General features: G+C 39.5%; 1 protein-coding gene across 5 annotated transcripts in view; it reads right to left on the minus strand.

Annotated features, from left to right (window-relative positions):
- srpk2 (SRSF protein kinase 2) overlaps positions 1-13,276 on the minus strand; it is a 119,331-nt gene that overhangs the window by 4,198 nt on the left and 101,857 nt on the right. For 3 of the 5 annotated variants that reach the window (XM_049574351.1, XM_049574349.1, XM_049574352.1), the window contains 4 exons: positions 9,714-9,814; positions 8,374-8,481; positions 8,167-8,236; positions 4,015-4,107 (listed from right to left, as the gene is read on the minus strand). In XM_049574351.1, the coding sequence (XP_049430308.1) occupies positions 4,015-4,107; positions 8,167-8,236; positions 8,374-8,481; positions 9,714-9,814 (372 nt within the window). Of the gene's footprint in view, positions 1-4,014; positions 4,108-4,416; positions 4,510-8,166; positions 8,237-8,373; positions 8,482-9,713; positions 9,815-13,276 lie in introns of all 5 variants that reach the window. The other 2 variants (XM_049574354.1, XM_049574350.1) reach the window with 1 other exon arrangement.

Below are 13,276 nucleotides of genomic sequence, written 5' to 3' on the forward strand. Positions count from 1 at the left end.
CCGCAAGAAGAGAAGGCGAGACGAGAACAGAAAGAGGCGGAGAGGTGGCGGTGTAATGGGAACAGACAACAAGAGGAAGGTGTTCATTATTAAAGAGAGGAGGAAAATGATTGACTCGTACAACAAAAGTGACAGGGGAGGAAAAAAACGTATTAGAGGATGATTAATGATGGAGGCGATAAAGACCAAAGGGTCAGTTCAAACCATGGCTGCCATGGTAACCTCTCTTTTCGTCACACTGATTGCAAAACACAAGATGGAGGAAAGGAAACCATCAAGAGTTCCTATATATGGTATTGATCAATGCCTGTTTTCTTACAAAAGTACATATGTTTCAATTGTTCTGTCCCCAATCAGTGTATCTACTTTCCCCCAAGTTCAACACAGATCAGTGTGCACGAAGGAAACAGGGTAACGAAGTTGCTCGGCTGCACCGCACGGCCGAAGGCAGCATGGCAGACAGGAGAAGCCCAGAGAGACAGAGCGAGAAAGTCAGACCACATTAACAGAGCGCCAAGGGATAAAAGGGAGAACATTGAGACATTGAGTGCAGGCTCAGACCTCAGATAGAGACAACATCAAAGGCAGAATATTCAGGTCTCATGACACATTATGAAGAATATATGAGCAGAAAGGGAAGGAGATCGAGAGACAGAAAAAAGAGAATAAATGAGAGAGTGCACGGGGTTATTGGCTGCACCAAACACAGAACCATACACTTACCAGGCTCAAAGAGGAGCAGAATCAGAGAGGTGTGTGACACACCTAAGACCTCAGATGCAGTAAAGTAAAGCCCTGCTGTTCTGAGTGTGACTGCACTGTTGTTTTTGTTATTGTGCAGAGTAGACTAGCTCCTTGTTTAGAGTGTGGAGACCACTGAGCTGTTGATTCTAACCTCGGTATACAGTCTGTAGAGGTTATTTACTTCAGGTTTAATTGACTGTTTTTGGCTATTATTTCACAAAACACTGATAAGAACATTATGAATCATGATATCTGCCTATCTTTTGCTGGTTTGCTTATTAAACTAAATTAAATTGACCATTTTGCAGCAGCATCAGATGGTTAGGACAGTCACAACAAAGTATTTGAATGTTAACTGAATAGAGATGGGCGATAAATTTGAAATTAGTATTAAATTAATGCGATTTTTTTATGATATCAGTATGTCACAACATGGGAAATATAGGCAAGCAATTAAATTTATCCTCTAAGCAATGAGCTGTGTACCAATCTTATACTTTACATCAGAAAAAAACTCCCAATGTGTCTTTTCTAATGTATGTTGTAGGATGCTTTTGTGAATAATGTTACTTTACTTTAGGCCGGAGCAAGTGTATCTGTATTTATGTGTGTTCTTTTTGCAGCAATTCCTTCAATCCAAGAAAAAAATGATCTTACAAGAGACAAAAAAGTAACCTAAGTCTTGGCCTATAACTCAAATACAATGTCATCACATCATCATGATACAATACCAAAGAAAACCTTTCATTCATCATCTGTAACCACTTATCCTTTTCAGGGTCACAGGAGGGCTGGAGCCTGTCTCAGCTGACACTGGGCAAGATGCATGGTTAACCCTGGACAGGTCGCCAGACTCTAAAGAAACTCAGATGACTGTAATTATGGCTTTGGAATGGACATGTGAAGATGTCTGATCAGAAACTCACTAAACAGATATTTAATTGGAAGTGGGTTTAAATTTTTTGTGCCCAGAGGATTACCTGTATGTATATCTGTGCACAACAACTTCTATAACATGTGTTATCGCTCTCATCACATGAGACAATAAAAATACGAAAAAATAAGCCAAGTAGCTTTCATGATACTGTCTACTTTTCTCTTTCGGTGGTAGTTCATCTTCACTGGAGCTTTGTTGAAATTCTCCTTTTAAATGTTACCATCCCTCACACTGGCTGTCAGTCAGGGCTTTTGATGTGTCACACATTAATAATTCTCACGCGCAAATGGCAGCAAACAGGTTCCCCATGAAGGTTTTTTAAACTAAACAAAAATTTTTTTGCCTCTTTATTTGGAAATGGGTGCACAACATACTGATACAGTCAATTAAAAATGCATTGCTAACATTTCTTAAAGGCCCAGTTGAATATTGCAATAATAATGTGTGGTTATAACAAAATCCCACAGCACACCTGCATTTGCATCATGGCACACCATTTAAGAACCACTGTCTTATGGTCATCACTGGTAGCCTGGAAATCAAGACCCAAATCTAGAAAGATTTAGGGTCTGGCTATGAGTAATGCAAATGGCCCAACTTGAGGGGCGGCACCAAGTATGCATTTGAAAATATCACTGCACGCAACTGGATAACACTACGACCAATCAGAACAATACACGGGGTGACGTATCCAGAGCTTAGCTACCAGCGCAGCTAACTGGTAGATTAGACTCTTGCTGTATCCGGTCGGCAAAACAGCAAAACGTCCTTCTTGCAAAGGAAAGACTCAAGCGCCGTCTTCTGTTCCTCTTTTAGAGAAAAAGCCAAGTCTAACTCGTTCATTGTAGCGGCCAAAGCCGTTTCAAACAACTGGTGTTCATCCGTAGCCATCTTGCAATGTTTACTGACTGATTCTGGACCTCATCGTCGCAGCTCTGTCGTCATCTGTTTAGCTCGCCTCTGGCCCGCCTATATCAGATACACCGATGTGATTGGTGCAGCTCGGCTCCAACAGCATGGGTAATGAGCATCATTACTGATTGCCAGAGTGACTCGCTGAGCAAATTCAAATTGTGCTCTCGCGAGAACTCTGGATTTCCAGGGTAACAAGTTGGATTAAGTTAGTTTGTGATATTCAGGAGATTAGGAGTAAAATATTTATCATGCACAGAGAAAAATGGCCTATTGATTCATGGTATAAACCAAAATTATGAGCTTACTGTTTTAATAAATAAAGCTATAGTGTAGAACTTTATGTGAAGTATAATTTAAACAAAAGACAATAATCCCTATGTGCACAGATGCACTCAGGAACACTACCATTAGAGCCTTAGAGACTGGCAGGTTTAATGTTTGTTTTTCATGCGATTTTACTGTCTTGACTATAAAAACATAAGACATGTACTTTTTCATAAAATGACCTCCATTTATGTTGATTTCTTTAAGGTGACTGTGATAAATTTGAGTTATGTCTCATAAGAGCTCTTTGTGGCAGACTTTGTCAGTCCTGGGATAGAGGGATCTTTGACCACCATCTATTTGGTTCATCTCTGACTCAAAGTGGATGTTCGTGCCAAATTTGAAGAAATTCTGTCAAAGTGTTCTTGAGATATCACATTCACAAGAATCAGATGGATGCAAGGTCACAGTGACCTTGACTTTTGACCTTGGACCACCAGAATCTAATCAATTCATCTTTGAGTCTGAGGGAAAGTTTGAGCCATATTTGAAAAAATTCTCTCAAGGCATTATTGAATTATTGCGTTTACGAGAAAGAGACAGATGGGGTCACAACAACCTTGACCTTTGATCTAGGACCCCCAAATTCAGCTTAGTTCTTTCTAGAGTCGTAGTGGACATTTGTGCCAAATTTGAGGAAATTTTGTAAAGGCATTCTTGAGATATCACGGCCCAAGAATGTGACGGACAGACGAACATAATGCCTCCGGCCACAGCTATCACCGGGGAGTTTTTTGTTTGGGACTAATCAGTAAGATAACACATATTTTGAATTTATCACTGCAACAACATTATAATGGTGTCTTGTAAACCCATGATGGTTGGACATGTGTTTGTGCATGACACAACAATAAAGAAATCCATCAATGATAATGAATTATCGCCCAGCCCTACAATTAACCGTACATTTTTGCTGTGATTGACAACTTACCTGAAACCATCTGACTTAATTCAGAGTACTGTTGCAGTCTGACAAACTTAACTACACAAAGAACTTACTCTCAAGATCTATACGCAGTATCTCCTAGACTACATCCATCCCTATAAGAGGTCTACCCTACACCTCACCAGCCACTAACCCCTGTGTTGTTTACCTTTCTTGGAGAAAAACTCTCGGCTGTACTTCCCGGCAGCGAACACTTTGCGTGGGACCTTCCCAAGGAGCTCCATGATCAGAGCGATGTGGTCTGCCCACCACCACATACATCACAGAGGGGAACAGGCACGGTTCAGCATTACAGCATGCACACACACATCAACACGACTGGCTGTATGGGACTGACACACACCGCTGCCTCGGGGTACTGCATGGACACACTGCTTAAAGTTGTAGAGGATTTTATAGGATTGTTCTCACTGTGTCCAATTATTACCAAAATCAGATTACAGCAACATAAGAGTGCGTTTATGGTGTTCCTCTTGTCAGCTAGTGTCCATGTCTGTCCATGCTAGACACCTGTGTGTCTCAGTCCCACCAGCTCTCTAGCCAGCGCTACCTCTTCGGTTGAAGAACTCCCGGGAATATTTTCCGGAGAGCGCAAAGTGCCTCGGAATACAGCCCAGCAGCTCTATGATGTGGGCTATGTGGTCTATAGAGGAGAGAGGGAGGGAGGGGGGAAGGAAAAAGGAAGAAGGAGGCCCAAAAAAAGGAGATGCAAAAGGGAAAAGAGAACGAAGGGGAAACTTAAATGAAATAGAAGGAGGGATGAAAGTAAGGAAATTGTAAAGAGGGTGGATTGTGGGTAGGAGAATAGAAACAGGGACAGGAAGTGACAGAATGATCACAGAGGGGTCCGGGAGAGATAAAAAGAGAGAGGAAGAAAGAGACAGTCACAGACAGTACAGGAGAAAAACCCGTGTTAGTGAGCCGTGCCCCCACGGCAGATGTGATGAAATGAAATGATCAGTGTTGGAATAACATGCATTCAGATTCAGAACAGAACGAACTGGAACCCGGAGCAAGATTTTCAATTTGGCCTCAATGGCGGGAAATCAAAAGGCGTCTCTCTGTAAATCAGGATGTTGTGATCACTGACGCTGGCTTATTGCCTGTGCAGAACATGCAGAATGGGGTTAACGTTGTGTCACATCATGCAGTGAGAAAAATAACACAATGAGCTGGTAAAAGATCAAAGATCAGTGGAGATGAGGAGATAGAGGTGAGGATGAGGGCGCACAGTTTGAGAATGTGTTGTGTTTGGCAGGATACAGAGTAAGCAGGATGAGTGGGGTTAATGTGTGGAGTCCACAAGCAAATACAGGGAGTGTGTTGCCTGATAGAGTAACATGTGACCAGGATACAGATACACATGTACTCACAGGATACAGTGACTGATTGATGTTGCTCTCATGCTTCAGAAACTGATTTGTTACACTGCAAAAGTCTAGACACTGAGCACAATGACAGGAGCTGTGTGAGCTCTCTGTGTATCTATTACATTTAAACAAGTCAGGTGTAGGTATGCAGCAGGGTGGAGATGAGTGGAGGCATAGCAGCAGAATTAAAGGACAGGAATCACAGTTGACAGTGGATAGGGGGATTTGGGGAAGGGGCAGCTATCATTTAAACTAAGCTCACTTCAGGCCTTTTTAAATCAATTTACAAAACAGTCAGTACTGGTCTGTTACAGTTTTTCATTGTTCAGGTGCACTGTTAGAAACGATCATCTCTTTTTGGAGAACAGAGGACATGCTTGTAAAATAACAAATGCATGCTTAAAGCTCCTCATACTGTACAGTCGACACAATCAAATACTGGTGACTAAAAAGAAAACGCTGCAACAACGAACAACTTTCTTTTCCGACACCAGGGGTCATCGACTGCGGTCATCTAAGGGCCAGACTTTTTCTGAGCTGACACTGTGAAGCATGGACTTTCAAATAAAAGAAACTTTCAATTTATTCAGACCTATTTAGCCTATCATTGTTTAATAATTTAATCAATAATCATTTAATATTATAAGAATGCTAATAATAAAATAAATAAATGTTAATTAAGATACGACACAAGCTGCATTCCATTTATAAAAGACAGGAATTCATTTCAGCCTCACTTAACCAAATCACACTGCCAAACCTGCAAAAATATGCATTAAATAACCACCTGTAAGTTATTAATAACTCCCTCATAAAGGAATGCAGATATTTTCTAGTAAGATTACCTGAGCCTGCCCTGTGCGTCACTACTACCTGCTAGTATTTAGCTGACAGATGTATTTATAATGTCTTTAGTATGTGCAGGTCAAGCACACGTATTTGGGGTTTGTAAATAAATCGTAATAAAAGAAATAATTCCTAATAAAAGTTCCTGATACATTTATTTCCATCTCAGTTTTGGGGGTTGCCCTAAGATGGGAAAAATAAGCTATATATACTAAATAAATAAATAAATAAATAATAATAATAATAATAATGTGCTAATAATAAAAATACTGAAACACATTTTTTCCCTTCTCACATTTTTTGAATTTATTAATATTCTGCAGGCTTTGGCTTTTAGGGGAAGCTTTGGCTGGCAGTATGTGGTCCGTGAAATCAAAGTTCACACCTGCAATCATGTTGTGGTGATGAACACACCTGTTGGTTTTGTTTTTTTACTTATTTATTATTGAAGAAGGGCTTTGGAATATTGTGAGCATCAGACTATCTGACGCAATCTGTACTCAGTGTCTGCAAACCGTGCTTTCTGTTAAGTGAAACAATAAAGAATGTTTAATAGTCATTTGAAGCTGTGGCTGCATTGTTGCATTTGTAATGTTAGAGCAGAGTTAGCAGCAATGCATCTGAACAATGACGAAAACCTATGAAGCAAAACTGACTTTAAAGAGGCAACAGATAGCATCTTTTCCTAAATATATCATTATGAAAATAATGTGGGTTGCACAGGGTAGTGGCCACAGTAAAATCAGACTATCAGCATTTACATAGGTTACTTAGTGGCTGTGCAATCTTTGCAATAAGCTTCTGCCACCGGGGGCGAAATTTCATGGAAAAAATCTTTTTTACGGCAGGAAACGCGTCATGTATTGTGAAACTGGTCGGTCAGCCAATCAGGGACTGGAGCTGGTCCTTATGAGGAGTTGGGCATGAGATAGTTGAGTCACGAGCACAATGGCAGACGGATAAAGTTTGGAGACAAGTGAAAAACGGCCTAGAAAAAGAAAACAAGTTCCTGATAAAAGAAGAGGGATAAACAAGAGTAAAGCTCAGTCAGGCGTTCAAGAGATGGAGGGAGCTCCGTGACCAAAGAGGCTTCAAAACCCATGTCCAGCTAGCTTTCTTTCTAATGGATCAGTAAGTAACACGGCTAAATGTTAGCTAGACCAGAGAGGACTGGACTGTCCTGGCTGCTAGTTCATTCCTACCCTGGTTCCTACCAGGGAGCGGGTAGCGAGTGTTGGTCGGCTGACATCCTGGTTGCCATTCTACGGCAGCCCTCGGACAGTGATGCCCCCCTCCCTTCCTTCTGTTCTCTTCTCACGGAGGCAGCTATCGACAGACATCGCCCAGCTAAGTTACACCCAGCTAAGTGAACACTGAACTTTGTTTCCCATTCAATTTGAGCTCCAACCGGCCGCATCGTTTCCATACGGTAGCGTTTATTCTAGAATGGGGACTGTTTACATGTGCATATTGGTATAATTCCACTGTGTCTACTGTTGTTTGTACTGATACTGTACATATTGGTATCATTTACTGTGAGTTGTTTGTACTGGTACTGTGCATTCTGCTATCATTATTTGCATTACTATTTGTTTTTTTCTTCAGATAAACCTGATAATTGTTGCTCGGTCTCTTTACTCATTTATTTAGTAGAGTGTCCACACACCTTCTCCTTCTACATATACATAGAGGTATACTGGTGGCTTTACAGCCTACATTTTATTGATCTCTGATCCCCACGCTCAATTTGGTCATTGCGACAGTGCGACGCAACACCACTGACGCTAGGTGGCCTAGGTCCTATCTATTGCCTCTTTAAATAATGCACACACATTAAGTCTATTACAATATAACATTTTTTAGTTAAAACATTCAAGACACTTTGCTTTTGTATTTCTGCTGAACATTTCCCCTCTCTTCTCGTTCTTCTTCATTTTTAAGGCTAGAATTACTGTATAATCATAATACAGTCTGTACATACAATGATAACAATAATAAATAAGAAGTCCTATATATCCTATAATATAGTTTCTATATTTGGAAATTAAATTTGTGTGTTTAGTCATAAAGATTTAAATACTCACCCTCATCACGGGAGTAGTCCTCTCCAGAGTGGGGCTCAAACAAGTAATCTCCAGTAGCCAGCTCAAAAGCCTACAAGAGACCAAATAAAGTACTGAACTCTAGTCTGTGTGTGTGATTTAAAATGAAGTATGTATGTGTATATGTAATGTATTGTACATATCTATATATATATATATATATATATATGTATGTGTGTGTGTCCTCACCATGCACGCAGTACTCCAGATGTCTGCAGGAGTGCTGTAACCAGCTCCTATCAGGACTTCAATGGAACGATACTGTCTCGTCTGGATGTCTTCTGTAAAGTGCTTGTGCTGAGGAGAGGAGAGGAGAGGAGAGGAGAGGTCTATTTATCACTACACAAATATACAGTGACAGCAATCATCAATAAACAACATTCCTTTAGTCTGTTTTTTATTGGTTTTTTAAATTAACCAACAAATGACCAGTCATTGTGCCTCATTAAATTTCATTTATGCTTCATCTATGTTATACTGTGTTGTGATTCTGCATCCTATTTGACAACAGTCTGCAAACTGCTACTTAAACGGGGGCTCAAAACACAACAAAGTGTTCTGTAATTATCTTGTTATTCATCTAGTTGTTGTTGCGCTTCCTCTCCTCTTCCTCTTCTTTATCACTTACCCTCCTTTAAAATATCTGGACTGGAAGAAACTCACAGCCGCCAAACCTCCCAGATGAATTAAAAACCTTACTCTCAAATGGTACTGATATAACCACATTTATGTTTTGATTAAAAACTTTTTTTTAAATAAAAAACACCAGAAACAACTCTTGTTGTCCCGGAGAGCTCTGTGGCTGAGTCTTCTCGCTCTACACCCAACAAAAAACAATCTGCATTCTGGAAAATGGTTGCCTCTAACCTCTCTGGTATGTTGCGTCTCATTCGCCTGTTAACTCATCCTAAATGATCGGTCTAAGCTGTGGACTTCCCACTGATCAAAAAGAGCACTACTGTACTAGCCAGGAGCTTACAGCAGCAAAAAAATCGGTTGCTACACGATGGAAGTCCCCCCACTCCCTCTCCTTTTGAGAATGGGTTTTCATGTACCTATATATCGTGTATTAAGAGCTGTTGACAGACTGTCCACATGGCGTGAAGGAGTCAAGGATAGAGATGTGGAGTTCTGTCTAAGTGTACCTTAAAAGCCTTTTGGAAATACTATTATGTCAGGAGTTGATAGTCTGGAGCTCGTGGAGAGTGGGTGGCCCTTAAAGTGGGACAATCGTTTTTGTTTTTTTACTTCTGTCTTATTACTGCTATTTTGATTTTTTTAACACTGATTGTGTGCACAGTTGTTACTCATTTCGAGAATAACTTTTCCAATTGCTACATGCTGTGCTATGAATATCAATAAAAGATACAAAACAAATTTGTCCTACTGAATTTTATGGAGTTTGGATGCCAATAATTGTGATATATAATTCAGCAATTTCACAAAAACAACAAAAAATGGTTCAGTTTTGAGCATTTATAACTATGCTTCAAATCCAGTCATATAAAATCCCAGATACTGTGTCTTACCACCCAGCAGGCATTTCCAAGATCAGCAATTTTTACTCGAATAGACTCAGCGTTGCGCGGGTCTAGTGGGTTGATCAGGAGATCTGCAGCTCGGGCCCTGACTGGGAGAGGATGGAGTGGGAAAGAATAGAGTTAAAACACACTCTTAGTAGAGATAAGATAAGTTTACACACTCAGATGTACTGACAGACATTTATTGTAGACCAGGGACTCTTCAGCTTTTCAACAAGGCATCTGAAAACGTAGCTCTGATGACCGATTTAACTAGAAAACATAATCTTTATGGTGTTTGAACTTTGAGAGATAATTTTTGTTTGAAGTCCTTATTCAGCTGTGAAGATATGATCCCAGAAGTGACCCCAGAGCTAAAAAGTTAGAGTCCAAGTTAATAATAATAAAATGAAAGCTGTGGGAGGATGAGTAACGGTGCTGGTGAGTCATTAATAATACCCAGCGGAGATGTGTGGACACTAAAACGTAATAATGAGCAACTGGATTATTTTACCAGGCGGCAATAATGTATGAGACAGAAAATCCGAACACAGTGATGGTTATTAATTTTCTTCTGATCCGTTACCTCACCTAAGATCTAAATTAATTATCATTATGCTTTTTTTTTCTTCCTTTTCTTTATCTTTCTGAGTAAAATTCTCATTTGCATGTAGATTCAAATTTCCTTTTCAACAGAGACCTTGGCAAGACGGAAGCATAAATCAGGCAGCATTAAATTATTCGTTGATTCAATATGAAAGAAAGCTGATTAATACAGATTAAAAGGCACTACCACCATATCCAATCTTTTTTTTTATGGAGTAAACAGGTGTAAAGATTTCTATTATCTATCTATCTATATATATATATATATATACAATAAAATATTTAAAATTAATAAATCAAGTCAAATATATAAACAAACTAATTAATTGTGAATTTTTAAAAGAAATTATTCACATTCAACCAGTTATTCCATCATGATTAGATTTTAATTCATTTTTTTAAAATATATTTTAGAGATATTTTCATATAAAAATGTTTCTAGTGCTTCTATATGATGTTAAAAAATAAAATGTGATGAATAAAAGTGTAACTAGGGAAAAATGCCATTATGAAATGATTATGTGTTTTGATGAAAGGCATTTTGGGGGGAAAAAACAACAAAATAAAAATGAAATTTCTCTGTTGTTATTATTAGTAAGAGAACTTTTCATAAAAATTAGTGGAATTTGTCTTAAATTATTCAGAATTATCTCCTAAGTATCAGCTAATTTATATATTTTACATACTATATTTATCTGATTATTTAATTTATACAATACAATAACTATAATTCTGGATTCTGATTGGCTGGAAGCAGCTGAAGAGTTGGAATAATAAGAAAGGATGCAAAATATAATGTAAGCAACAACTGTTATGAGAGTTTTAGTTTAGGAACTTAATAAAGCCCACGTGTACGGAGAAGGAGCTGAGCTGTCATTCACCTATAAGCAATATAAGCACTGCAATGATGAGTTTAATTGTTTGTGTGTGGGTGTTTGTGTTCCTATGAGCATGCGGCTGTCTGTTATATCACTAACACCTGTGTTGTGCTGCCTTAAAACCTTTTGTGCGATACAGTATGTGGCAGCAGTTTTACAGAAATGTCACTCAATTGGTTTTCATACATTTAAAAATGTATGTATGTTTGTCACGTCAGATAAGAATCCACCAACTACAGTAAATTGGCGAGGGACTCCAGGGTCATACGGTTCATTTAAGAGGACTCTGTTGAACTTGTGTTGTATCAAAAATGTTGGAAATATCGGTTAAAGGTCTGGAGTGCTTAGGATTAAGTGGCATCTAGCAGCTGAAACTTCTCTTGTGTGCCAAGTGTGTAGGAGAACTATGGTGGCCAATACAAAAGAGCAAATTGCCCTGTCTGGAGCCGGTGTTTGATTTGTCAGTTTTGGGCTACTGTAGAACAACAAGGCAAACTCTGTGGAAGAAAACCTGCTCCTAAAGTAGATATAAACGGCTCAGTTCAGACCAAAGATTTGCGACGAGACAAGTTGAAAGATGCAGCTACTTGCAATGCGCCGTTCTGCGATGTTCTGAAAACCTGACAGCTCACACCAATGCAACTAGATGAGACAGTGCATCATCTCAACGCAACAACTCTCTGTACTACTGTTCTTTTTCTCAGCTTTTCAAGCTTATTTTGTGGCTGAATAAAATTTGTAGCTTCTTAAAATATGAATGAAGACAGTGATAGTGAGATACTGGCTACAGCTGCATTTGTAGTGGTGATGAAACAGCAAAAAACATAAATAAAACGAGCATCAGATGTATTCATGACAAATACACCACAATAATAGAAGTAAGCAGCGCAGTTAGTAAGTCAGTGAGAATGTGTGTGTGGTGGGTCATTAGCACGTACAGCGAGCAGCAGCAGCGACCCACTGTCTGACACCGGCACACCGTGAGGACAGAAACAGAGGGCTCAGTGTGGACGAAGCACCTGCTGTAGTTTACATGGGAAATATTCATTCCGAATGAGGGTTTACACGGGAGATCAGTTTAATCGCCTTTATTTGGGTCCGTGCAAGGTTTGGGGCAGGGAAGGTTTCTGATTGGATAGGGGGCAGGGTGGATGTTACGTGTTTACGTTTACCGGAAGAAAACACTGTAGTCCTCGCTACGGATAACAAGATGCTTGACGACGCCGTTCTTAGTGCCTTTTTCGGGCTTGTTTTGCTTATATTCTTGAAGCAGCAGTACGACAACAACCTTGTTCTGCTAATGCTTCGTCTGTTGAGGAGGAGAAGGGAGGTAGAAGGTCGAAGAAGGGAGGTAGAAGACCGTGCTGTGGCGAATGGAAACCGGTGAGTGCAACGAGTCCGACTGCTCTATCTCAGCCCGTTGCTATGCACGCTATATACGTCATCGCACCAGAAGTGCAAGGAAACGAGCATGCGCAGAAAGACCGGAATTAACTTAAAGAGGAATGAGTGTATACATGCACACAAAATTCTTTCATTCTGAATGACAAACAGAATAAACCATCCCCTTTAAACAGATTTAATTTTCTGTCAGAATGACCACTTTTAATCGGAATGGCCTTTCATTCCGAATGAAAGTGGAATTAAACTGTCCATGTAAACGTACTGACTGCTGCAACTTTTCCCTGCATCATTCTAAAACGGTTTTGTCATGTCGCGAACCTTTAGTCTGAACTGGGTTTAAGGTGACGACAAACAACAGTTCTTAGTTTCAGGTAAATACACGCCAGTGAAAACATAGTTATGGATATACCATTTCTGCCATTAGATGCCCTTTAATCCTACACAATGGACCTTTAATGTTGGACTCAGTTGGATGGTACTTTTACTTGCTCTTAGCTCAAGAGTTGTGAGTCCGTTTGCTTGGATGGTTACATTATATGAAAGAGGATGACCTTTTTATGTTTTGACATAAAAATAATGTATGAAAAGTGAAAATTGTGAAAGTCAGGATAGGTTGAAGAGAAACCTTTAGGAAGAGTTTAACAGCTTAACCCCACTTTGACTGATGAGTGAAGGGAACGACTT

Source organism: Epinephelus fuscoguttatus, linkage group LG4 (assembly GCF_011397635.1).
Source record: "Epinephelus fuscoguttatus linkage group LG4, E.fuscoguttatus.final_Chr_v1".
NCBI classification, from domain to species: Eukaryota; Metazoa; Chordata; class Actinopteri; order Perciformes; family Serranidae; genus Epinephelus; species Epinephelus fuscoguttatus.